Below are 27,378 nucleotides of genomic sequence, written 5' to 3' on the forward strand. Positions count from 1 at the left end.
TCTGGTTTCTTTGAGTGTATATATTTCTGCTAATTAAAGGAAACAAAGTCTGCATTAATTAAGCAATATGACCCGAGCGGCGGGGGCATTACCGACTCAGGTAATGCCCCGGGGCCCATAGTTATAGAACCGAGCGGGCTAAAGGTTGCGCCCTCGCTGGGTACTAATTCTGGTTATTTTGGTCTGCCCACAGGCAGAAGGACTGGGGGTAGTCATTCTAGTTTATGAAGGACTCTTCCCCAGCTCTGGCGCGCCTTCAGTGGTTGTGGTCTGCCAGGAAGTCCCCTGATTAACAAACATACAAGTTGACATCTGCGTCTAGCTACACCTGAACCCTCCACCCCATCCCCGAAATGGGGACCAGAGCGCACGGTCAATCAAGAGAGGCGGGAAGAGCGGGCCCAGAGAAATATTGTATTGATTGGAAGTTAGAGTGTGATGCCATTTTGTGAAGCCCACCTTCCACTAGATTCAGAAAAAGTGCACGGTAGGCCGACAGGGCACAGCGCCAAATGCATGGGTGCAAAGCGCTTTCAAATGTTTGTAGCACCCGTAATGTAAAGTGCGGCCCACACAAAACATCCAATAATAAGACAAAATGTGTTGCAAACTTGAGATGTATAGAGCTCAACAAAAAACATGGACCCCCAGATGCTGGAGCAGTCCCCTACATAATGTGGCCTAAGCAAAGGCAAGGAGAACATCCAATTATAGACAACCAAAAAATATTCTATCTTCCTTGGTTTATCCACGTGCCTTGGGCATGGACTGACATCCGCACCTGCACCCTTCCCCCAACTCTTTTCAATCAATCATAGTATGTAATTTGGCAATAATACCTGATCCAGCACTCCGGATCAGTTATTATTGCTATTAGCAACACTGGTTGCCAATCCAGTAACCCGGGGTGTTGACAGCAAGTTTTGTGTATGTATGAACGCGGCCCATTTGCGGCATCCCCTTCATTCATACCAAAAACAGACTCAAGATGGCCGCCACGGAGCTGAAAGACATGGCTTCAAGCGGAGCCCCTCTTCCATTTCCATGGTGGCCAGAAGGAAGACGGAGCGGCAGCAGCAGCAGGGGCGCTGCCACGTACGGAATCAGGTAAGTGGGGCTAGGTGTGGGAGGGACTTTAAACGAAGGGGAAGGGGGAGAGTGGGGGTAAGATAGCAGGGTGGGGGAAGCAGCTGTCAGGTTGCACGAAACATGGGCTTGGATTGTGGGAGTCAGCCCGTGGTCCGAGCAACTTCATTGGTTGCTGCCCCTGCACCGGGTACTAATGCACATTTTTATCTATTTCTTGTTTCTAAATAAGTTTTGTAATCTTCTTACCTTACTGATGCTATATAAGAAGCTCTTTATCTCTCAGCTCTATGGATCCCCCGAGGACCGCACGCATGAATGATTCTCAGTACCCTTATTTTATGTCTTCCAGGGTGCCCCAAAGTCTACACCAAGAGCTCACACCTGAAGGCTCACCAGAGAACACACACAGGTAAGGCTTAGCCAACCCAACTTACTGCTCACTGTATACTGGAGGAGGGGCCTGGACAGCTGTGGTCATCCTGTGTGGTGCAGTTCTATCATGTGGTCCATCCTATGCATGTATGGGATTTACAAAGAACAATCCTTGCTGGGAAGCAATGGGGGGTTGTACATGGGGGTTCCGGGTGGGCTGTTGGATAGCAGGTAGAGGTAGCTGGCAGAAGGAGAGGGGGGGTGGAGGAATGTGGAGCACTCAGCCATTGGGGCGGTGTTGTTTGAAGTGTTGGGTCTTCAGGTCTTTCCTGGAGGGTATAATGGGGGTTAGGGTGGGCTGTGCAGTCTTATCTGTGTTGGTAACTTGTTCCAGAGAGATGGTGTGTCAAGAAAAGTCCTGTTAGTTTCCTCGTTGTTTCTCCCTCTTGGCAGTCTGTGTTCCCAGCCTGGCCATGTTGCGTCTTCAGCTGGTATGCTGGCCTCCAAAAATAGTGATTTTATCGGCCAGCTGGATTCGTGTTTTGGTTGTGACTGCTTTGTGGGTGATGCAGGCTGTCTTGAGCATGATACAAGATAACTCTGTGGGTCAAAGTGCCCACTGCTGAGATCTATATATAGAGAGGTGAATATGCCGACGCGGCCGACTTAGCCCTTAAAGCCTCTAAGGTACATATAGACACTCAGATGTCAATTTTTTTCTAAACCACATCATTTTTAATTCTGGGAATTGTGGTACTGGATTCAAAAAGGGGAAACTTCCAAAATGTCAATGTTTGATGGCTATTATTGAAATACATGAATATGTCAAGAAGGTACATTGCACGGATTGATGTGTGATAATTAATAATGACAGGCAGCCCCTCTGGCACCCAACCATGTCAATATCATCCTTAAGAAATTCCCATTAAGAGGAAGTGGCCAAAATAGTCATTTTCTGAAAATCTATGTTGTCATGAATTGCTTTCCCCCTTAGTTTTAAACCCACACAGGTCCCATTGAGTGAAAGGATCCTACTCTCCCTTCACTTTTCGCTCCTTTCCCTTCTTGTGCTTCCTGTTCATCGGACCCCTTTTTTACTATCCCTCACCTGACCCCTTCTTTTCCTTTGGCGGCTGTCAGGCAGCTGATGGATGAACTGTCCTCTGGTGTTCTTTTAAATGTTTTCATGAATCAGAGCGGACACAGAACTCCTTACCCAACCCAAAGTTCCTTTCCTTGAGGTGGATGGGAATGACACAACCCAGAGTTGCTTTCCTTGAGATGGATGGGAATGACACAACCCAGAGTTCCTTTCCTTGAGATGGATGGGAATGACGCAACCCAGAGTTCCTTTCCTTGAGATGGATGGGAATGACACAACCCAGAGTTCCTTTCCTTGAGGTGGATGGCAATGACACACCCAGAGTTCCTTTCCTTGAGATGGATGGGAATGACACAACCCAGAGTTCCTTTCCTTGAGGTGGATGGGAATGACACAACCCAGAGTTCCTTTCCTTGAGATGGATGGGAATGACACAACCCAGAGTTCCTTTCCTTGAGGTGGATGGGAATGACACAACCCAGAGTTCCTTTCCTTGAGATGGATGGGAATGACACAACCCAGAATTCCTTTCCTTGAGGTGGATTGGAATGAAACAACCCAGAGTTCCTTTCCTTGAGATGGATGGGAATGACACAACCCAGAGTTCCTTTCCTTGAGATGGATGGGAATGACACAACCCAGAGTTCCTTTCCTTGAGATGGATGGGAATGACACAACCCAGAGTTCCTTTCCTTGAGGTGGATGGCAATGACACACCCAGAGTTCCTTTCCTTGAGATGGATGGGAATGACACAACCCAGAGTTCCTTTCCTTGAGGTGGATGGGAATGACACAACCCAGAGTTCCTTTCCTTGAGATGGATGGGAATGACACAACCCAGAATTCCTTTCCTTGAGGTGGATTGGAATGAAACAACCCAGAGTTCCTTTCCTTGAGGTGGATGTCCATGCTGGGAATGACACAACCCAGAGTTATTTTCCTTGAGGTGGATATCCATGCTGGGAATGACTCAACCCAGAGTTCCTTTCCTTGAGGTGAATGTCTGTGCTGGGAATGACACAACCCGGAGTTCCTTTCCTTGAGGTGGATGGGAATGACACAACCCAGAGTTCCTTTCCTTGAGGTGGATGGGAATGACGCAACCCAGAGTTCCTTTCCTTGAGGTAGATGGCCGTGCTGGGAATGACAAAACCCAGAGTACCTTTCCTTCAGGTGGATCGCCATGCTGGGAATGACACAACCACATGTTCCTTTCCTTGAGGTGGATGTCTGTGCTGGGAATGACACAACCAAGAGTTCCTTTCCTTGAGGTGGATATCCGTGTCGGGAATGACACAAGCCAGAGTTTCTTTCCTTGAGGTGGGTGGGAATGACCCAACCCAGAGTTCATTCAGGTGGATGTCCGTGCTGGGAATGACACAACCTGGAGTTCCTTTCCTTGAGGTGAATGGGAATGACACAACCCAGAGTTCCTTTCCTTGAGGTAGATGGCCGTGCTGGGAATGACACAACCCAAAGTTCCTTTCCTTGAGGTTGATGGCCGTGCTGGGAATGACGTATCCAGAGTTCCTTTCATTGAGGTGGATGTCTGTGCTGGGAATGACACAACCAAGAGTTCCTTTCCTTGAGGTGGATATCCGTGTTGGGAATGACACAACCAAGAGTTCCTTTCCTTGAGGTGGATATCCGTGCTGGGAATGACACAACCCAGAGTTCCTTCAGGTGGATGACTGTGCTGCGAATGACACAACCCAGAGTTCCTTCAGGTGGATGTCCGTGCTGGGAATGATAAAACCCAGAGTTCCTTTCCCGGAGGTGGATGGGAATGACACAACCCAGAGTTTCTTCAGGTGGATGTCCGTGCTGGGAATGACACAATCCAGAGTTCCTTTCCTTGAGGTGGATGGGCATGACACAACTCAGAGTTCCTTGAGGTGGATGTCCGTGCTGAGAATGACACAACCCAGAGTTCCTTAAGGCGGATGTCTGTGCTGGGAATGACACAACCCAGATTCCTTTCCTTGAAGGCAGATATATGTGTTGGGAATGTGAAGAACTTTGGTGATGAAAAGTGAGATCTCCAGGTCCCTCATGCCAGGTGTGAGAAGCTCTCCTAGTCATGGAAATCAAAGGCATGAAAAAACGCACCCAATTCAGAAACCTCAAGTTGCCCCATGCCAAGTGCGTTAACTCACCTAGTTCAGATACCTCGAGTTGTCCCATGCCAAGTGCGATATCTCACCCAGTTCAGATACCTCAAGTTGCCCCATGCCAAGTGTGATAACTCACCTAGATCAGAAACCTCAAGTTGCCCTGTGCCAGGTATGATAAATCACCTAGTTCAGATACCTCAAGTTGCCCCATGCCAAGTGTGATAACTCACCTAGAACAGAAACCTCAGGTTTCCCTGTGCCAGGTATGATAAATCACCTAGTTCAGATACCTCAGGCTGCCCCATGCCAAGTGTGATTAACTCCCCCAGTCCAGAGATAATAAGTAGTCACAGATCAGATGTGAGAAGCTTATTAAGTTCTGCAAATAATGTCCCTTTTTTGATATAGCTTGTATTACCGGATACTCACCCCTTCTAAGCGCTGTAATGCTGGGTGCTACTAGTACAGCCATCAGGTTGTCCTGAGTCTGGAGTGAGAAGCTCACCCAGTTCTGTTTGTTCTTTGCTTTCTGGTACTCAAAGTCTTGGTTTTATGAAGGCAATGCAACTTGCAATTGCCCCTCAGATGGTGCTGTGACAGTAGACCGAAGACAATCTGAGATCTCAGTGGGTCCATTGCGTAAATGAGTTTCGGGTCTTCACCCCCACACCCGCATGTCAAGGAGCTCGTTTCTTAGACTTAGGCCCCAAGTTGCCCAAGGGTGATGGATGTATAGGGAAAGCCCCCCAAGGTCCCTCCTAGCCCTGATATACGAAATGGTTAATATTGCCTACCCTCTAGTGGGCAGAGACTGGGGGCATGCCAGTATGAAGGGGCAAAGGAGGCGGCCATGTGCAGTCACCTGTAGCCAGGGGCGCCGAGTACGGGGGGGGCTGCGGGGCCCTGCCCCCCCCCCCCAGCAGAATGAAGTCAGGGCTGAGCCTCCCCCCCGCTCCCGGCCGGAGAGAAGAGACGCAGTATGGATGGCCCTTTGTTCCATCCACACTGTCTCTCTCTGGCGGCCCGGGTAAAAGCCGGGGAAAAACGATGTTTAGAAATTGTGGGACAGATGCAAAGCAAGAGACTCTTGCTTTGCACCTGTCCCTCAATTTCTAAAACTCATTTTGGGTTGGTGTATTTGTACATCTGTGCACCCCTCTTACGAAGAGCTATGTGAGTCTCGCTACTGGAATGCCATGGGCTGTTTCATAAGTGGTTTCAGGTGCATTGGCAGAGCTATGTGAGTGTCGCTTCTGGAATGCCAAGGGCTGTTTCATAAGTGGTTTCAGGTGCATTGGCAGAGCTATGTGAGTGTCGCTTCTGGAATGCCGAGGGCTGTTTCATAAGTGGTTTGTGGTGCATTGGCAGAGCTATGTGAGTCTCGCTACTGGAATACCGAGGGCTGTTTCATAAGTGGTTTGAGGTGCATTGGCAGAGCTATGTGAGTCTCGCTACTGGAATGCCGAGGGCTGTTTCATAAGTGGTTTGAGGTGCATTGGCAGAGCTATGTGAGTGTCGCTTCTGGAATGCCGAGGGCTGTTTCATAAGTGGTTTGAGGTGCATTGGCAGAGCTATGTGAGTCTCGCTACTGGAATGCCGAGGCCTGTTTCATAAGTGGTTTGAGGTGCATTGGCAGAGCTATTTGATTGAGTCTCGCTACTGGAATGCCGAGGGCTGTTTCATAAGGGGTTTGAGGTGCATTGGCAGAGCTGCGCACGAGCCTTAGTTCTGAAACGCCAGCGGTGTTGCATAACAGGAACACTGCTAGAGCTGTGGGCGGGCTATTGAGAGGCAGGGGTCTGGGTGACTAGCAGGGTTGGGTTGAGGTACACTGCTAGAGCTGTGGGCGGGCTATTGAGAGGCAGGGGTCTGGGTGAGTAGCAGGGTTGGGTTGAGGTACACTGCTAGAGCTGTGGGCGGGCTATTGAGAGGCAGGGGTCTGGGTGAGTAGCAGGGTTGGGTTGAGGAACACTGCTAGAGCTGTGGGCGGGCTATTGAGAGGCAGGGGTCTGGGTGAGTAGCAGGGTTGGGTTGAGGAACACTGCTAGAGCTGTGGGCGGGCTATTGAGAGGCAGGGGTCTGGGTGAGTAGCAGGGTTGGGTTGAGGAACACTGCTAGAGCTGTGGGCGGGCTATTGAGAGGCAGGGGTCTGGGTGAGTAGCAGGGTTGGGTTGAGGTACACTGCTAGAGCTGTGGGCGGGCTATTGAGAGGCAGGGGTCTGGGTGAGTAGCAGGGTTGGGTTGAGGTACACTGCTAGAGCTGTGGGCGGGCTATTGAGAGGCAGGGGTCTGGGTGAGTAGCAGGGTTGGGTTGAGGTACACTGCTAGAGCTGTGGGCGGGCTATTGAGAGGCAGGGGTCTGGGTGAGTAGCAGGGTTGGGTTGAGGAACACTGCTAGAGCTGTGGGCGGGCTATTGAGAGGCAGGGGTCTGGGTGAGTAGCAGGGTTGGGTTGAGGAACACTGCTAGAGCTGTGGGCGGGCTATTGAGAGGCAGGGGTCTGGGTGAGTAGCAGGGTTGGGTTGAGGAACACTGCTAGAGCTGTGGGCGGGCTATTGAGAGGCAGGGGTCTGGGTGAGTAGCAGGGTTGGGTTGAGGTACACTGCTAGAGCTGTGGGCGGGCTATTGAGAGGCAGGGGTCTGGGTGAGTAGCAGGGTTGGGTTGAGGTACACTGCTAGAGCTGTGGGCGGGCTATTGAGAGGCAGGGGTCTGGGTGAGTAGCAGGGTTGGGTTGAGGTACACTGCTAGAGCTGTGGGCGGGCTATTGAGAGGCAGGGGTCTGGGTGAGTAGCAGGGTTGGGTTGAGGTACACTGCTAGAGCTGTGGGCGGGTTATTGAGAGGCAGGGGTCTGGGTGAGTAGCAGGGTTGGGTTGAGGAACACTGCTAGAGCTGTGGGCGGGCTATTGAGAGGCAGGGGTCTGGGTGAGTAGCAGGGTTGGGTTGAGGAACACTGCTAGAGCTGTGGGCGGGCTATTGAGAGGCAGGGGTCTGGGTGAGTAGCAGGGTTGGGTTGAGGAACACTGCTAGAGCTGTGGGCGGGCTATTGAGAGGCAGGGGTCTGGGTGAGTAGCAGGGTTGGGTTGAGGTACACTGCTAGAGCTGTGGGCGGGCTATTGAGAGGCAGGGGTCTGGGTGAGTAGCAGGGTTGGGTTGAGGAACACTGCTAGAGCTGTGGGCGGGCTATTGAGAGGCAGGGGTCTGGGTGAGTAGCAGGGTTGGGTTGAGGAACACTGCTAGAGCTGTGGGCGGGCTATTGAGAGGCAGGGGTCTGGGTGAGTAGCAGGGTTGGGTTGAGGTACACTGCTAGAGCTGTGGGCGGGCTATTGAGAGGCAGGGGTCTGGGTGAGTAGCAGGGTTGGGTTGAGGTACACTGCTAGAGCTGTGGGCGGGCTATTGAGAGGCAGGGGTCTGGGTGAGTAGCAGGGTTGGGTTGAGGAACACTGCTAGAGCTGTGGGCGGGCTATTGAGAGGCAGGGGTCTGGGTGAGTAGCAGGGTTGGGTTGAGGAACACTGCTAGAGCTGTGGGCGGGCTATTGAGAGGCAGGGGTCTGGGTGAGTAGCAGGGTTGGGTTGAGGTACACTGCTAGAGCTGTGGGCGGGCTATTGAGAGGCAGGGGTCTGGGTGAGTAGCAGGGTTGGGTTGAGGTACACTGCTAGAGCTGTGGGCGGGCTATTGAGAGGCAGGGGTCTGGGTGAGTAGCAGGGTTGGGTTGAGGTACACTGCTAGAGCTGTGGGCGGGCTATTGAGAGGCAGGGGTCTGGGTGAGTAGCAGGGTTGGGTTGAGGTACACTGCTAGAGCTGTGGGCGGGCTATTGAGAGGCAGGGGTCTGGGTGAGTAGCAGGGTTGGGTTGAGGTACACTGCTAGAGCTGTGGGCGGGCTATTGAGAGGCAGGGGTCTGGGTGAGTAGCAGGGTTGGGTTGAGGTACACTGCTAGAGCTGTGGGCGGGCTATTGAGAGGCAGGGGTCTGGGTGAGTAGCAGGGTTGGGTTGAGGTACACTGCTAGAGCTGTGGGCGGGCTATTGAGAGGCAGGGGTCTGGGTGAGTAGCAGGGTTGGGTTGAGGTACACTGCTAGAGCTGTGGGCGGGCTATTGAGAGGCAGGGGTCTGGGTGAGTAGCAGGGTTGGGTTGAGGAACACTGCTAGAGCTGTGGGCGGGCTATTGAGAGGCAGGGGTCTGGGTGAGTAGCAGGGTTGGGTTGAGGTACACTGCTAGAGCTGTGGGCGGGCTATTGAGAGGCAGGGGTCTGGGTGAGTAGCAGGGTTGGGTTGAGGTACACTGCTAGAGCTGTGGGCGGGCTATTGAGAGGCAGGGGTCTGGGTGAGTAGCAGGGTTGGGTTGAGGTACACTGCTAGAGCTGTGGGCGGGCTATTGAGAGGCAGGGGTCTGGGTGAGTAGCAGGGTTGGGTTGAGGTACACTGCTAGAGCTGTGGGCGGGCTATTGAGAGGCAGGGGTCTGGGTGAGTAGCAGGGTTGGGTTGAGGAACACTGCTAGAGCTGTGGGCGGGCTATTGAGAGGCAGGGGTCTGGGTGAGTAGCAGGGTTGGGTTGAGGTACACTGCTAGAGCTGTGGGCGGGCTATTGAGAGGCAGGGGTCTGGGTGAGTAGCAGGGTTGGGTTGAGGTACACTGCTAGAGCTCTGGGCGGGCTATTGAGAGGCAGGGGTCTGGGTGAGTAGCAGGGTTGGGTTGAGGAACACTGCTAGAGCTGTGGGCGGGCTTGGAGCACTGGATTAGCAGGCACAGGTCAGAGTTGAGGTACATTGGCAGATTGTTTCGACCTAAGAGCTGCAGTGGTAGTGATGTTGCAGTGCAGGTGTCGTGTCTGGTGTTCTGTGACGCGCAGACAGTGCATTTCAGCCAGGACCAGCAAGTGCATTGAAAAGCGCATGCAATGATGCCACACTGACTGCACCTGCGGGCAAAGGGCACCCTGAGAACAGCGCCAGTACATGAAAGCTTAGGGAAACAAAACCCGACAGGGCCTTTATCCGACGTTCACGTGAGAAACTGCGCCGGGTCATTCTGTGCGGCCATTTTGCTCATTAACAATGGCATTTTCCATGGCGAAGTCTAAGAACAGCGAAACAAAGAGACCCCGCGCACGGCAAACATTTGCTTTGCAGGGAAACAAGGCAGGCTGTGCCCGTTAGTATTCTATAGGTTTGGGCCGAAGGAGGATCTTGTTTTTCTGGACGGTTCTCCCTCTGCGCCGCTGCCAGAGGCCAGATCTAATTTCAAAACCCTTTTCCATACACTAAAAACACGCGCATCGGCTTTTCAACCCCCCCCCTCTCGCCAACAGGCCCCCACCCCCCTGCTTCCAACCCACGCCCCACAATGCGTTTGAACCAACGGCTGGTCGTTTCTTCATCACAGCGAACCCGGGCTGGGATAACAAAAACGACAAAAAGAAGGAAAGTTGCAGTGTAGTTGGGGGGAGTTGCAAAAGGGAAATATTTCTGGTGTTTGGTAGCACAGTCTGGGCACAAGCAGCATCATAGCGCTTTACGGAGAGCACGTTTAGGAGGAGGCCGGGCCTCTGAAACGTGATGCATTATGAAACTGATCATGTGGGGCGCCCTTCTGGCATTTATGGCTGGCGTTCTGCATACCACTGTGAGGTGGGGATGCAGGGGGTGGTTGTTAGAGAGATAGTGGGAGAGGCAGATGCGAAACCTGGGGTGCTGATGAGTGCAGGTTGGCACCTGAGCCCTCTGGGAAAGCCCAGCGTCTGTGAGGCTAAAGGTGCGCTGGAGAATATTAACCGCTGATGCGCGTCTGTGTTGGTAAAGGACGGTGCAACAGGTCAACAGAGTGGGTCTTACTCGCAGCACATGGCGGCTACCAACCGAGAACCACACCTGCGCGGAGTGAACAGTGTCAACCAAACTGAAGCTGCCAACAGCACATCACAGCTCTCTTGCTCCTTTTCCCGCTCAGTCTTACTAACTTCCACCCTCCACCGCCCCGCTTTACAGATCCACCACACCGCCAAGACACCGTGCAGGTGTCAACAGTGCGCGGTATAAGACCCTTTAGCATAACATAACATAGCTCGATTCGTGTTTGGGTGTTATCGGGAAGGCCTATGTCAACCGCATGTGGTTGTTGGGCGCGTGCAGTATAAAGAGGGAGATTTTAGAGGCGCGCCCCGGTTACCCGAGGGCAAGAGAGCAACGGGGTACGAGTAGTGGGGAAGAGAAAGAAACGTTGGGCGATCTTCAGGAGTGAGGTAGTGTGAGTCTGCTGGTGAGGCAAAATCAGTAGCTTTTTGCGAATGTTTGCGGTGATAATCATGCGGTTATGGTTTGGTTTTTTCCGCGTCTGAGCCAAGAGAGTGCGTTTTCTAATATGTTTGTTTGTGGGGTGTATACGGACATGCAGTAATTTCTGTACTTAAGGATGCCTTCCAGGGGGGTGGTTGCGGTGTGTGGGTATATAGTTGGGTAGGGTTCTGTGGCCGGCCTCGTGGTGAAGTTAGCTGAAAATCTGGGTTTTTAATTGTTTGCTGCAGATTAGGGGGCCTTCTTCTGTGCGCAGGGGTTTGGGGGGAGAATTCCAGAGTTTGGTTACCGGGAAGGACAAAGAGGAGATGCCATGCCTTGACATTTGATGCTTGGTTCCATTATCACCGCTGGATCTCAGTCCTGGCAACGGTATGCAACGTGGGCATTTCCTTGTGATGATTTCAGAAGCCCGTGCGGTAGTACAAGTGGCGAGCGATGCAGAGAGGTTTGGAGAGGGCTGTCTTATCTTTTTGATTGGGTGCCAGTGAAGTCTGTTTCGCAGATATTCCGGGAGTCCGAGGCAAATGCTGTTGGTGTAGTTGTGTCGTGAGATAGTTGGCATGGTCCTTTAGGTGAAGGTCATGATGAGTCTAAAGGTGTGGAGATGGTCTAAGCAGGTCCTGATGAGCACTTTGCGGTGATGGTGAGAAGTCAATGTCCATCGTTAGTCCAAGATTCCGCACAGAAGAAGATCGCAGTTCATCCATTAAGGAGGATACTATAGGGTCATGTGGTATCACACCTCGGATCTGCTCTGGATGCTTTGAGCGGAAGTCTGTTCAAGGTCAAACAGGATTGCATGTCTACAAGCCATGTGTTGTTGTCAGGCGGGGCTGTTATTGGGTCACTGATTATATGATATGATAGGTTATTTATAACGCGCTTAATACCCAGAGGTTTCTAAGCACGGACCTGGGGATCGAACCTGTGTTGCTCCGTGTTGTCTTGCTTCCAAGGTGAGCACGTTGCCGCTGAGCTATCCTCCCGAGTACAATTGTGATGAGTTTGAAAATGAATGTGTGTGTCGTTTTAGTAGTTGGAGCATGCAAAGACCGTGTTGCTGATGTGACTCAGGAGCGGCGTCATGTAAAGAGGTGGGAGAATAGAGCCTTGTGCACTTGGCATTGCAGCTTGCGAGGAGATGATCTGAAAGGGTCCTAGAGAGTTACCACTGTTGTCTCCATCGAGAGGGTGTGCACTCCCCTGCAGAGCCCTTCCCTTTACCCCACTGTCCACATTCTTTTTAGTAGGATCACTCAACTGATGGTTTCAATGGCGCCAGGAAGTGTCCCGTAGGATGAGTGCACTGGTTGAGTCATTAGCAAAGTGTCGATTCTGTTCCACTAGCTGGTCTAAATCCATATGTGATTTATGAGAAAGTTGAGGATGGTTGTTCGGAGGATTTTGCTGAAGGATTGTGTGCTGGAGATTGGTCAGTAGTTCCGTTTGGGTTGACCCAGGGTTTTATAAGGAAAGGTCTGACGAAGGCTTGCAAGGCGTTTCTTTGCCCGATGGAGGGATGAAATGGGGATCGGAAGACTGTTGCTGGTCCTGGGTGCTTAGTTTTTTCCTATACGTTGAGGAGCGGGGTCGAAGGTCTTCCGGGGAGCCTGCTTTGTTGCTAGAGTTGACTGTGGAAAGTAGGGCCTAGACTCTGTGGTGTCACGGCCCTTGTTGGGTATAGCGCTGTTGGTCCTTTTCTCTCCAGGTGGTCTTGAATGTGTTATATTGTGCTGTTGAAGTCTATCATGATGGACTTACAGAGTTCCCCTGGGGGCATTGGGGTCATGTGCCAGGTTGCAGGGTCCTTACATTCTTGCATGATTTGGAAGACTTCCTTCTGACCAGGATGGGCTGATTCGATATGATGCGAACAGCGTCTTTTCTTTTTGCTTTAATGCTTTCTACCTTGTAGGAATGTCTTTGAAGATTGTAGGTTTTTCTGTTGGGGGGCTGCTTCTTCAGATCTTCACAAGCTTTCTTTTTTAATATGTTTCAGGTTGAGAATAAACCATTTGGAGACTTGTTTATTTTGGGAGTATTGAATGGCTTTCTAGGTGCTATACTGTCCAGGGTGGTAATTGTCCAGCTGTGAATGTTATTGAATTGGTCACCCAGTTTTCTGGTGTCAGTTTCTCTTAGAATATTGGCCATAGCCCCTTTGAGTTTTTCCTGCAGGGTGTCTGTTTGGATCATTGTCCATGGTCTAGTTAATGGTGTGGTCCTTTGGAGGTTTTACCAAGCGTTGACACTTAGTTGAAGATGGTGAAAGAAAGGGGATATTCTCATTGCAGAAAATGCCTAGTATGGTGTGTCTGGCAAATTGTTTGAGGTGAAGCACACAAAGGCTTGAGGAGAGAGAGACTTTGTAGCGACATTGTCATACTTCTCAAGTCAAATGTTTAAGTCTCCCAGTATGATGAGGTGTTGGTGATCTATCGACCGATTAGTGACCCCCATCAGCGGGATGTTTATGAAAAGAAGGGCTGTACGAAGGTAGTCTGTATATGAGAATGAAGGTTAGTGTAGCGTTTGAGTAGATTAAGAGGAGAGATTTGAGTCACAGACATTATCGAAGGACAATTTTGCAGATTTGATGGCATCTCTGTGAACGGGTGCAATTCTTCCTCCACTCCTCGCCACCCTGTGGGAAAGCTTGATTTTGTGGCCTCCAGTAATGGCATTGTGTACGACTGCCGGGTAATCCTCCGAGAGCCACGTTTCTGTGATGAAGAGTAGGCCAACTTTGGTCCTTGCATATGAGATCACAGATGATGGACAAATGTTTGGTGATGGAGCGGCCAGCGATGAGGAGATATCGGGCTCCATCCGTTGTTATGTGGCTGCGTCATGCAGACCGCAGGTGATTCGATTGCTCACTGCTTGCATCCCGTCACCTGAACACTTTTGGTTGTTGCTTTCATCCTCAGACAAGCTGAGTTGGTCCTTTCTGGGACCAGGGTGATGATCCTGCTTCCAGCAAAGGGTGGATATCCAGTGATTTCTCGTAATGTAAGGTGTGATCTGCAGGGATTCCCAGAGCGATATGCTTTTGGAAGTTGATCTGGTTGGTATACGCTATCTAACAGGGAACAAGGCTTTTGCTTGAAATGCCATGTCGTTTCTCTTGCTGTGGTTGGCATGAAGGGAGAGTTGGTCACTTGATGCTGGTACAGGGAGTTGTTTGAGTATATACCTAGTCATCAATGCCATCACGGGCCCATTTGTTTTTTTTTTGGAGGGTGGGTGTATAGGGATGCCTCTGCTGTCCCCTGTTGACTTATTTGCAGAAGTTCTATTGCCTTGTCCAGCGCTCCCACCCAAAGGCCGTTACTTGCTGTCAGTTTAACTATAGAGAAACTGCTGGAATAGAAAGGTTTTTGAAAGTTTGCAAAATCTACCAATCTTGTATTGTAGCCTAATCGAAGGAGGGAGAATAGTCCAGATTTTGCCACTTGTTCTGCAAAGGTTCTGTACCTGGCGGAATGGAGTCTGCAGGACAGGTGGAATCCGGCTCCTTGACTTTCCTCCTTTCTAAAGCTCTGGTCCTGCTATTTTTCTGTGTTCGAGGTATGTTGAGGTTCAGATGAGTGAGAGGTACCAGGAAAGTTGGAGGGTTTCATTAAGCAAGCTGTTTTGAGCTTCACTGGGCGGTATGGTTTGGAGCAATGGTTCTGTTGGCACAAGGCAAGCAAGGAGTGGACTTGCCTGAGACGGGGTGTTCTAGTGGTGCATTTCCTGAAATACCTAGGGGGCAGAGGTTGGGCTGATGTCAGAGAGGGGTATCCCAGAGTATAGTGAGATGAGATAGATGAGTCAAGATATCTTACATGCATTGTCAGAGGCCAGTCATGCTGTGTACTTGGCCTTTGAAATGCCAAACAGTTATTATTTAGCAGCCCTGGGGCGGGTATGAGTTTGGGCAGTCTGGCTACATAGGGCAATACGCAGTCTAAACGGAATCCAAAGTTTACTGTTCTGATGCTTGGGGCAGCAATCTAGCTGGGTGGATACTAGTTGGGTACAACCCATTAGTCTAGCAATGTGGTGATCGGTCGTGCACTGCGGGCTGTGCAGGGACAGGTCTGGCAATGCAGAGGGGTCTGGCACTGCAAAACATCTGTCCGATAAACCGGTTACGTGATGTGTTTTGTTTAAGCAACAGATACAGCTGGCTGTACTAAATGCGTCTAAATCTGCTGCCATTAATCTGATAGAGCAGCAGACAGATTATGCTGTGCAACATTAGTCTAAATGTGCAGCAGTTCATCAGATGCAGCAAGATAGATCCTGCTGTGCAACATGGGTTTAAATGTGCAGCAGTTCATCAAATGCAGCAGTAGATAGATCATGTTGTGCAACATGAGTTTAAATGTGCAGCTGTTCATCAGATGCAGCAAGCAAGATCCTGCTGTGCAACATGAGTCTAAATGTGAGCAGTTCATCAGATGGAGCAGTAGATTGATCTTGTTGTGCAACATGAGTCTAAATGTGCAGCAGTTCATCAGGTGCAGTGGTAGATAGACCCTGCTGTGCAACATGAGTAAAAATGTGCACCCATTCATCATATGCAGCAAGATAGATCCTGCTGTGCAGCATGAGTCTGAATGTGCAGGAATTCATCAGATTCAGCAACAGATAGATCTTGCTGTGCAACAGTTCATTGGCTTACTCAACACAATATATCTGGCTGAGCAATAAAATATACATTGGAGTCAGCAACAGATAGATCTGGCTATGATAAAAGTGTCTGGTTAGGCAACACTTAATCTGATTAAGAGAGCAAAGTCCTTTGATTATGTAACGTAACTTGCTTCTGCAACCGATCATATGTAAAGTGTGACTTGATTTGCAACCGATCATTGTGTGGCAATTAATCTGATTAAAATGAAGTACTAGAATAGTATGTGGAGCTGTTGAGACGGGTGTACAGAAAACAGAATGAGGGGGAACTGCCTCCTGGGAAACGGTATTGTTGGTGCTTGCCTAATTAACATTACACCTATTTACCACTCACAAAAGGAGCATTTGGCCAAAGCCATACACGCATTAACATTGCTCAAGTGCCTTAGCTTAAAATAGAAGCCAGGTCTCCAGGGTCCACAGGCTACACCCCTTAGCTGAGAATAGAACCCACGTCTCCAGGGTCCACAGGATAGACCTTGGACACTAGACCGTTTCTGCCCACGATCTTGGGGTCATTTTTGATTAATCAATTTCCTTTTCTGTTCTTGCTAGCTTCGGCCATTCCCAACTCTACAACATATTAAAAATCAATGTGCTCCTTATTTTGCAAATTACCAAGTCTCTTATTCTCACACTGGTGTTTGCTCATCACCCACTTCCATCCATGGCCAACTCCTAGCCGGAGAACATCCTTTAGTCTCTCTGGCAGCTCCTCTGTACCCCTTCCTGAAAACCAGGCATCAGTTACTCTGCAAGCTCCATTCTTATCCCTGCAGGCCAGGCCTTAGTGATTCCGCAGGCTGGGGACTTCTTCCCGAAGGGCAGCCATCAGTCACTCTTCAGGCTCCATTCTCTGGCTAGCTGAAAGCTCAAGCGCCCTCCTTCCTGCATGCATGCCCCACAAACCAGCCTAAAATCCAAGCTCGAGTGCCTCAGAGTGGTTCTTCAGTCTCCTTGGATCAAATTCCCCTGAGCAAGTCTGAGGCAGGTTGGGAGGCAAAAACCTCCTGCTGTTAGAAACTGCCTGCTACTCAGATGCACTCATCGTAGCCTCCGCGGCAGCATGATTGCTCTGAGTGGCTGTGAATGGACGCCGGTGCTGCTTGCTCTGAGTGGCTGTGAATGGACGGCGGTGCTGCTTGCTCTGAGTAACTGTGAATGGACGTCGGTGCTGCTTGCTCTGAGTGGCTGTGAATGGACGGCGGTGCTGCTTGCTCTGAGTGGCTGTGAATGGACGGCGGTGCTGCTTGCTCTGAGTGGCTGTGAATGGACGGCGGTGCTGCTTGCTCTGAGTGACTGCGAAGGGACTTCTCTGATCCACTGATGTGACTCCTGTGCAGGCTCTGAGTAACTGCGAAGGGACTTCTCTAATCCACTGATGTGTCTCCTGTGCGGGCTCTGAGCGATTTCGAAGAAGGGACTTCTCTGATCCACTGATGTGACTCCTGTGCGGGCTCTGAGCGACTGCGAAGGGACTTCTCTGATCCACTGATGTGACTCCTGTGCGGGCTCTGAGCGACTGCGAAGGGACTTCTCTGATCCACTGATGTGACTCCTGTGCGGGCTCTGAGCGACTGCGAAGGGACTTCTCTGATCCACTGATGTGACTCCTGTGCGGGCTCTGAGCAACTGAGAAGGGACTTCTCTGATCCACTCATCGTTGGCTCCCCTACAAGTTCTTTGTAGCTATGAATGCACGTCTTCCACTCCCTGCTTTTAGAGTCCCCCACAAGCTCTGAGTGGCTGTGAACGCGCTTCTCTGATACACTGATAGGAGTCCTCTGCACTCATTGTAGACTGCACTGTGAATGGACTTCTCTATCCACTCATGCACTTAGTCTCATAATTGTAGACTTCCCTGCATGCTCCGAGTGGCTGTTGACTTTTTCCCATCCCCTCATTGTAGAATCCCTTGCATACCTTGGGTTGCAGAGAATTCGTTTTCCGATCCCCCCTCACCATACACTCAGGTGCATGTCCTGAGGGGCTGTGAACGGGCTTCTCTGATCCAAACATTCCAAAACCACGCTCTGGCCTTGCACTAACACTGCAACAACGAGACCGCACCTGCTAAACACTGATGGCCCCTCACTATCTCCATACAAAGATAGGGGTTCACTTCAAGACTGTGTATGGTGCTGCACCAATCCCAGCAGGGCCCACTGAGATGAAATGGCGACTGTTCTGCAGGCGTACAGGGATGAGGAGTGGCTAAACCATCTACTCAGCCCCACACTACTATCAAACCAGCAGGGATCCCAATCATAAAGGCGAAATAGACAGAATGCCATGAGTATACCGTCTTCGCCTTTTTGTGGTAATGTGGACCGAGGGTAGTCCACAATCTAAGTGCACGAAGATGCAGCAAGGTGCGATGATCCAGGCAATGAGCCAGAATCAAAAGGGGGCAGTCCAACCCAAAATGCTGGGATACATCCCTTTGGAGACCATATCCCCGCCCCCAGACATGTGTGGCCCCCATTGGGAGTCATCTGTGGTGTGTGCTTGAGTCCTCGGTTCTGTGTGGGTGAAAGGGAGCCGTAAGATGGGGTAACTTGATAGCCTTCTTTACCGCCCTCCCATTCGCTGAGCTGTGGGAGAGTTCCGCCCACTTCCATGGAAACAGCAGACCTGAATAGCAGGGCAGGCTTCGCCAGCGAGACCTGCTGTTTCTGATGAAACATGATAATTACTCAGCCCGGCTTCCCCTTAGTTGACCTTTCGTTATCTTAACATGGTGCTGGGGCGATGGGTCCAGAAGAAGGGACCTCTTACACTTGCAGGGGATAGGAAAATTCCAACGCAGAATAATTGGTCAAATTCAAATTCATCCAATTCTTTAATGAATGTGGCTATACATGTTTGTGCAGGTGGGTGATCCTGATAATAAATATACGTGTGGTCGGGGGCGGGGCTGCGGGTTGTAACCCACATATAAATTTGCGGCCTAACCGAATTGGAGAAAACAAAATCTACAAAATCTTCAACCACCACTTCTTTTTGATGTAAATACATAGAATCTAGTGCTTGTAGAATTGTGTGTGTAAAATGCAAGCTGCGTCGAGGTGATGCTGAAAAGGATTCATCTATCCAGCCTTATTCATTTGAGTGAGTCCTCAGGAAAGATAGCTCAGCAAGTTAGGCGCTAGCCTCTGACCGTTTGCAGTGCACAAGTTTGAATCCCGGCCGTGCCAAGTCATCCCTTTACTCTTTTGGGGTGGATAAGTTGAGCACCATTCCATTACATAATAACTTCCATCATTAAAGCTCTTAGAAGTGGCCGGAATCCAGCATGGAGCACTATATACAAATATTACATAATCGTTATTACTTGGACGAGGCACATTACATGCAGTTTGTGAGAGCACATGCTGTGCTTAATTGCATTCTACAAGAGGTTGCCCGTGTTCAACAGTCGCCCACAGAAGTGGCACGTTCGCCGTAGGGGCATTTACGAGAACAGTTGGCCAAAGCACGACAGAAGCAACTACTTGACAGCTCAGGAAACTGGCAGCACCAGGGCCCTCGGAGTGGCCCCCAGTCACTTCATACTCACCCCTCCTCACTGTTTGTCTTATACTCTGTCATTCCCGGCTCCTACCTTCTGACCCGGAAATGATTGCTGCAAGGCTCTCCTCCGACAAAAACCTTGCCCAGACCCCGTGAACTTACTGCATCACAAAAGGAGGCAACAGCCACTTTACAATGATGCAAGGACTCCTGCTCTTCAACGCACAATCCACTGCAAAGCCAATCACCTCCCCTTCACACAAAAAAAGTCCAAACCTCATATTTTCTGATCCTGCCATCGGCAGGCCTCTTGACGCCTCATAGCTTGCACAGATGACTATACGAGTCCTGTCATGTATGCATTCCCTCCCTGAAGCTTTATTGCAGCCACTCATTATGTGTTCAGTGAAGGAAGGGAGATAACTGTGTAGAGAGGTGCACGGCAATTTGTCCGCACTATGGCTTGTGCTAAGTGCAGTCAAACAATGTACAGGGCTGGAAATGGAAATGATTTACTGTGGGACCCCACTAGTGACAGGCAAGGGAGAAGGGTCGGGCGCAGGTAGGTTGACCAGACGTTCCGGAATTTATCCCTCCATCTCAGTGTCCAGAGTCTTTTTTTTTTTCATTTTAAAAACACTGTCCTGGGATTTGAGGGTCGGATGGACACTGTCCCGGTTTTTTGAGAGACCTGATTGATAAATCCGAGATCGACTGTCTCCCCTCTCGATATTCTCCCCCCTCCCTATACGTTCTCTCTTCTGCAAGGTCCCCTCTCCTCTAATCAGTGTTCTGTGTATATAAAATGCATGAGACAGGCCACCGACATAGAGGTAGGACTACCGTTTATCAGTTCCCTCTTTATGTTGATCAGTTTTTTGTGTTTATCAACGCTGTAACTGTAGTGCTACTTCTATGTCAGTGACCTGTCCCAGTTTTTTATTTTGAAAATCTGGCCACCCTAGGCGCAGAGGTTACCTCTCAGAAGATTAATCAAGAAAATGGGGAAAATAGCCCAAGAGGGGCTCATGTCCTTTAGTACAGATAGCATAAAAGGTGTACACCTTTTAAGCCTAAAAAAACTATATTTTGTAACACTCCTAACAAACGATTTCACAGGCATCATTATCAGACAGTCAAGTTGTCTTTGGGTTTAAATGTCTTGCCCCGGTCCTAACAACCTGGGTTCAAATCCCAGCTCCATGTTTAAACACACTAGGAGACTTAACCAATTGCAAAAGGGATCTTCCCGGATCCAGGGAGACTTTTTTTTTCTTCCGGCTCCGGCATAATCCAGCCCCAAGTCAAGCACTTACAGTATGGCTGCCCTAAACTAAGGGTGACCAGATTGTTTAAATAAAAAACCGGATGAGCCACCGACACAGAAGTAGGACTAGTTTCAGTGGTCTTAAACACAAAAGAAGAACTAAAGCACAAGTAGGACTCCAATGAAACTGTTGTCCTACTTCTATGTCAGTTGCCTGTTCCGCACAAAGTACATGTGTTTTTTGCAAGCCAATGGAGAAGAGGCATGGAGGAAGGGGGAGAGCCGTGCCCAGCGATTTTGGGATTTGTTCCAGGGTTACCGGCAAAAACTGTGACAATAACCAGCCATCCCTCAAATCCCGTGACAGGGTTTTAAAACCTAAAAAGGTCTCAGGACCAAGAGCAATGGGAAAATACTGAGACCGTCCTGGCAAAACTGGGACGTCTGGTCAAACTAAGTTTCATTGACTCAAAGGATTTCACAATGTGCAGTAGTGCAGTCAAATGGCAAGTGGGTGTGGCAAGTGATTGACACTAGCCCAATCCTATGAGATGCTGAGAGGTCCCCATCTGACAGTAAAGCTCTGTTTCACGGAAAACAATGCTCTGTGTATAGCCGCCTCCTTGGCGCTTAATGCATGAATTAGGTAGCTGTTGATTTTTCTTTGAAGAAGTTTCAAGAGCGTCTCTGGCGGCCTTCTACTGCACAAATCAGCGGCTTCTTGCCAGTGCTATGGAATCCTCCAAGAGATGCGCGCGCCTGCCCTGCTTCTTTAATTCTGGAATGCCCAAGGTTCCGTACCACCGCAGCCACGTCTAGTGCCTTCCAGAACAGAGGGACGTCATGATGTTGTAATGCAGGGGCGTGAACGGTTGCCGCAGCCCATGCTTAGGGATGCTGATGCCAATCAGATAGCCGGCACTGCTGCCAGCCAGTCGGCTCCTCTTGGAATGTTGGCCCACACAAGTGTGCATTAACAGGAACCAGGGGCGTTAATCTGATTCTTGCTCAAGGTACCCGGCTGGTGTTCATCGTACTCATATGTATGTTTTCTGCCCCTCTAGGAACGGCACAGGAGCTGCTGTCTCCATGCGCTCCTCTTTCTCTCATCTGACCTCGGCCCGTGGCACGCGCCTGCGTCACGAGCGTCGTGCGTCGTGACGCGGCGCTGAGCGCGCGGACAGGACGGGCGCGCCACTGCATTCTAACTCTTAGAAAGAAGGCCTCAATTCCTCAGCAAAGAGCCAGGAGTTAAACCCCCGCACTGAGATGCAGACACGTGCGTGTATGAACCACAGCTTAGGCCCTGGCACACACACAGTTAAACAGGCCTTTGGCAAATGTGGAGTTTCAGCAGCGTGCTCGGGCTTTGGGTCTCACAGACTCACAGAATGGTGCATCCTGGTGTTTCTCTCAGCCCAGTTTCAGGAGAGGCGCATGCCCTGTCAGCGATAAGTGGCTGGGCCAACGCTGCATGGCTGGGTCTGAACGTGCAATACATATGACAGAGACGCACTTTTCCAAGTGTAGCTGCTGCACAAACGCCACTTTCTCCCGCTCCTTACACGGTGCCTGGTGTGGGAGTCCATTCTGAAGCAAATTCCTTTCCGTTTAAAATATTTTATTCGGCCGATAGCCATCAAAGAACAAATTAAACATACATCATTGCATCAGTATACATTAAAACAGATACAAAAAAATCAAAACATTATAAAATACACAGTCATAGCATTTGGGAGACAAACACAAATCTATGCCAAATACATTCTCCTGACCTTGGATGCCCTCTTAACGAAAGTCAATAGCGCCCAGGCAATATAGCACGACTTTGTTTTCAGTAGAACGTACGACGCTGGACGGCATTGACTAAACGAGAAAGGACTTAAAACCGGCATAAGCGTCTGTTTTTGAATTGTGTTATAAGCCGTGCAATAGAGTTCACCCTAATATTGAACTGTTGTGGCTGCGGGACTCTCCAGTGCAGACTGTTTGGGGTCCGAGGTGCTCACCCCTCAGTGCTGTAACAGGGCCTTGCTGTGGCAGAAAGCGCCATCCGAGCGTCACAACATAGCTTAACACATAAGCAATAACTATCATAAACATATGTGTTGACCGTCGTGTGTAACACGCAGCCTCCTGTACAGGAACCTAGAGCTCTGCTACAACTGCTCTCTCAGACAAGGGAGCAGCGCTGTGAAGTACTATGATAGGTTATTTATAACACGCTTAATACCCAGAGGTTTCTAAGCGCAGACCCGGGAATCGAACCTGTGGTACATCATGTCGTCTTGCTTCCAAGGCGAGCAAGTTGCTCCTGCGCTATCCTCCCGAGACTATCACTCACAGATTAGCGCTATATTGCAATCAATTGCTTCGGGATAGTCAATTCTTTTTGCTTGCTAATCATTTTGGGGCGGCCTCTTAATAACAGCTAACAGAGACCCATGACATAAATGTGCTTGTCCTACCATTAATCCCCAATTCAATATACATTATTCCCCACACAACACGTAAGCTAATGCTGATATGGCAAGCTCATGAAACACTTGTGTATAGGCGCGTTATAAATGCCATATCATATCATATATCATGGCTACTCTCCTCTACCAGAGGAAAAGCTAGTTTCCATCAATGTAAAACACAGTCTGTCAAGCGATGTTCAGAGCATGTTCTATAGAATTCCCAGATAACCAGAAGCCCTTGAGGTCATACGAGTAGCAGTTAGGCACTATACACATGATGCATAACATAATATAGTCAGGTCATTGATAGGTGTACTTTTCAGAGAAGCATAAGTCAGAGATACTTGGTCCATTCAATGGCACATATGTCAGCGATAGGTGTCCGTTTAGAAATATATTGTCAGGTCAGCAATATTTGGTTATGTCAGTGACAGGTGGTCAATTCAGAAATACATAGCCAGGTCAGCAATATGTAATCTGGTTACCAATACAGTCAGGTCAGCAATATGTGGTTATGTCACCGATAGGTGGTCAATTCAGAAATACATTGCCAGGTTAGCAAAACGTGGTCAGGTCAGCAATATGTAATCTGGTTACCAATACAGTCAGGTCAGCAATACGTGGTTATGTCACCGATAGGTGGTCAATTCAGAAATGCATTGCCAGGTCAGCAAAACGTGGTCAGGTCAGCAATATGTAATCTGGTTACCAATACAGTCAGGTCAGCAATATGTGGCTATGTCAGTGATAGGTGGTCAATTGAGAAACACATTGTCAGGTCAGCCAAACGTGGTCATGTCAGCAATATGTAATCTGGTTACCAATACAGTCAGGTCAGCATATGTGGTTATGTCAGTGATAGGTGGTCAATTGAGAAACACATTGCCAGGTCAGCAAAACGTGGTCATGTCAGCAATATGTAATCTGGTTACCAATACAGTCAGGTCAGCATATGTGGTTATGTCAGTGATAGGTGGTCAATTGAGAAACACATTGCCAGGTCAGCAAAACGTGGTCATGTCAGCAATATGTAATCTGGTTACCAGTACTGTCAGGTCAGCAATGTGTGGTTATGTCACTGATAGGTGGTCAACTGAGTGAAACAGGGTTGGGCCATAAATAATGTTTCAAGGCAATATAAGATGGTGGAGTAAGTGACGCGTGTTGATGTTAATGATGAATATTTTGGCCAATGATAGCCACATTTCTTTGATCTGCCGATGAAGCAATGCCTATTCTGACCAGTGATGATTGGCACCTCAACGAAACATCATCAGGTTTGCAACAGGTGTTCAGTTTAGAGATACATATAAGTCACAGCTGAGGAACTCAAGAGGGCAAACACAATTGCAGTCAGCTCAAGGCTACCAGGTGGTGAAAGAATAGATTTCTCGACACGTTAGAGCCGGTGGTTGCCCACACATGACTCTAAACATAGTCAAAACAAGAATGCATCAGCTTGAACGCGTCACACAAAAACAATGCTACGCGTCACACAAAAACAATGTTACACGTCACACAAAAACAATGTTACACGTCACACAAAAACAATGCTACGCGTCACACAAAAACAATGCTAGTACAAATGTAGGGAAATGACAAAGAAGGGGAAATGAGGGTTGTCACTGAACAGACTAATAGATATAAGAAGATTAGTAAAGCAATGAGCAAACATTGACAGATATAGCAAGCAAACCCTGATGTAGGTCATTTGGTCAGGAATTGCTTACCGATTACATACATAGATTGCAAACAAAAAAACACATTTGGAGACAGCTACTTTGAGGATAGAAGCAATGTAATTTTAAAATAGCCAGGAACTCAACCAAATGGTTTTACATTTGTAACAATTGTTCCACGTGGTATATAAGAGCCACCAAATCAACTGGAAATACTGATGAAAGAACGAGGATGAAAAGTAAAACGAGACAGTTCAGTAACTGCAACACTGCAAGAAGAACCAAAACCTATTATTTGATCAAGCACTGTACAGCTGCCAGGGCAAAATATTGGTGAAGGTTTACATATGTTTTATATGAAATACTAAACAAATATGTATACTGTAATTTAAACCATAAATTAAAAGTATACAGTTGATGGTTTTAAGTGAAAGAGACCACGTCTAATGAGGTATAGAAACTATGCAACTAGGGCATAAGGGTTTCTTTTACATTGGACATCAAATATACGAAGAAGCTTCCTTTTAAATAAATCAATGCAAATATTAAGTGTAATTACAGAGGAAATCTGTGTCATTGACAGGTATTGAAGCCAATGTTCATATGCGGTTCATTGGAGGATTCGAACATGTATTGCAGTTTATGCGCGACTAGCAAGACATCGATACACAAGAACACTGTTAGTGAGAACTTTACTAGTCCGTGAGGACCACCATTGAACGTCTGCATATGTAACATATTCTCAATGCTGCAGCGGTAAAATAACATACTGCATGATTGAATTACACATGACAGCACTCGTAGACATGACAACATATGTTGGCTTTTTCCTACCTGTGTGCTCGTGGGGTGGGAATTTTAATGTAATTTAATCAAAGTTGAAGGTTTATTTTTAAGACTCATGTGAGTTTAATCAGGGTCACAGATACGAGGCCAGATCAGTGCTAGTTAGCGTTGATGCTACAGGTCAACCACACCATTGTTTCTGCAGGTCCACCCCCCAAAATACTGAGGCTGCAGCCTCCCTAGGCGCATTGCTGGATAGCCCCATCCCCTCAGCCTTGATTCAGAAGATCAACGCTTCACATGTGGACGGCTTGCACTGGAATACCGGAGGCTATTGATCAGACGTGGACACGCCCATTGGGGCGTTGGTAAAGGTCCTGATAGGTCACAGTCTCTGACTGGCCAATCAAGGGATGCAGCAGAGTCACTGATCAGAGGTGGACACGCCCATTGGTGCGTTGGTAAAGGTCCTGATAGGTCATAGTTTCTGACTGGCCAATCAAAGGTAGGAGCAAAGTCACTGATCAGAGGTGGACACGCCCATTGGGGCGTTGGTAAAGATCCTGATAGGTCACAGTCTCTGACTGGCCAATCAAGGGATGCAGCAGAGTCACTGATCAGAGGTGGACACGCCCATTGGTGCGTTGGTAAAGGTCCTGATAGGTCATAGTTTCTGACTGGCCAATCAAAGGTAGGAGCAAAGTCACTGATCAGAGGTGGACATGCCCATTGGGGCGTTGGTAAAGATCCTGATAGGTCACAGTTTCTGACTGGCCAATCAAGGGATGCAGCAGAGACACTGATCAGAGGTGGACACGCCCATTGGTGCGTTGGTAAAGATCCTGATCGGTCAGTCTCTGACTGGCCAATCAGGGGTTGCAGCAGAGTCACTGATCAGAGGTGGACACGCCCATTGGGGCGTTGGTAAAGGTTCTGATAGGTCACAGTTTCTGACTGGCCAATCAAGGGTAGCAGCAGAGTCACTGATCAGAGGTGGACATGCCCATTGGTGCGTTGGTAAAGGTCCTGATAGGTTAGTCTCTGACTGGCCAATCAGGGGTTGCAGCAGAGTCACTGATCAGAGGTGGACACGCCCATTGGGGCGTTGGTAAAGGTCCTGCTAGGTCACAGTTTCTGACTGGCCAATCAGGGGTTGCAGCAGAGTCACTGATCAGAGGTGGACACGCCCATTGGGGCGTTGGTAAAGGTCCTGATAGGTCACAGTTTCTGACTGGCCAATCAAGGGTAGCAGCAGAGTCACTGATCAGAGGTGGACACGCCCATTGGTGCGTTGGTAAAGGTCCTGATAGGTCAGTCTCTGACTGGCCAATCAGGGTTTGCAGCAGAGTCACTGATCAGAGGTGGACACGCCCATTGGGGCGTTGGTAAAGGTCCTGCTAGGTCACAGTTTCTGACTGGCCAATCAGGGGTTGCAGCAGAGTCACTGATCAGAGGTGGACACGCCCATTGGGGTGTTGGTAAAGGTCCTGATAGGTCATAGTTTCTGACTGGCCAATCAAGGGTAGGAGCAAAGTCACTGATCAGAGGTGGACACGCCCATTGGTGCGTTGGTAAAGGTCCTGCTAGGTCACAGTCCCTTACTGGCCAATCAAGGGTAGCAGCAGAGTCACTGATCAGAGGTGGACATGCCCATTGGGGCGTTGGTAAAGATCCTGATAGGTCACAGTTTCTGACTGGCCAATCAAGGGATGCAGCAGAGACACTAATCAGAGGTGGACACGCCCATTGGGGCGTTGGTAAAGGTCCTGATAGGTCAGTCTCTGACTGGCCAATCAGGGGTTGCAGCAGAGTCACTGATCAGAGGTGGACACGCCCATTGGGGCGTTGGTAAAGGTTCTGATAGGTCACAGTTTCTGACTGGCCAATCAAGGGTAGCAGCAGAGTCACTGATCAGAGGTGGACACGCCCATTGGGGCGTTGGTAAAGGTCCTGCTAGGTCACAGTCCCTTACTGGCCAATCAAGGGTAGCAGCAGAGTCACTGATCAGAGGTGGACATG

General features: G+C 49.3%; 1 protein-coding gene across 4 annotated transcripts in view; it reads left to right on the top strand.

The window, feature by feature from the left end:
- Positions 1 to 27,378, top strand: part of LOC138570210 (Krueppel-like factor 5) — a 141,886-nt gene that overhangs the window by 69,545 nt on the left and 44,963 nt on the right. For all 4 annotated transcript variants that reach the window (XR_011303423.1, XM_069648932.1, XM_069648933.1 and 1 more), the window contains one exon: positions 1,439 to 1,498. Coding sequence is in view for 3 of the 4 variants with exons in the window: in XM_069648932.1 (XP_069505033.1) it covers positions 1,439 to 1,498 (60 nt within the window). In the remaining variant the exon portion in view is untranslated. The remainder of the gene's footprint in view (positions 1 to 1,438; positions 1,499 to 27,378) is intronic.

Source organism: Ambystoma mexicanum, chromosome 2q, assembly GCF_040938575.1.
Source record: "Ambystoma mexicanum isolate Mex_15411 chromosome 2q, UKY_AmexF1_1, whole genome shotgun sequence".
NCBI lineage: Eukaryota > Metazoa > Chordata > Amphibia > Caudata > Ambystomatidae > Ambystoma > Ambystoma mexicanum.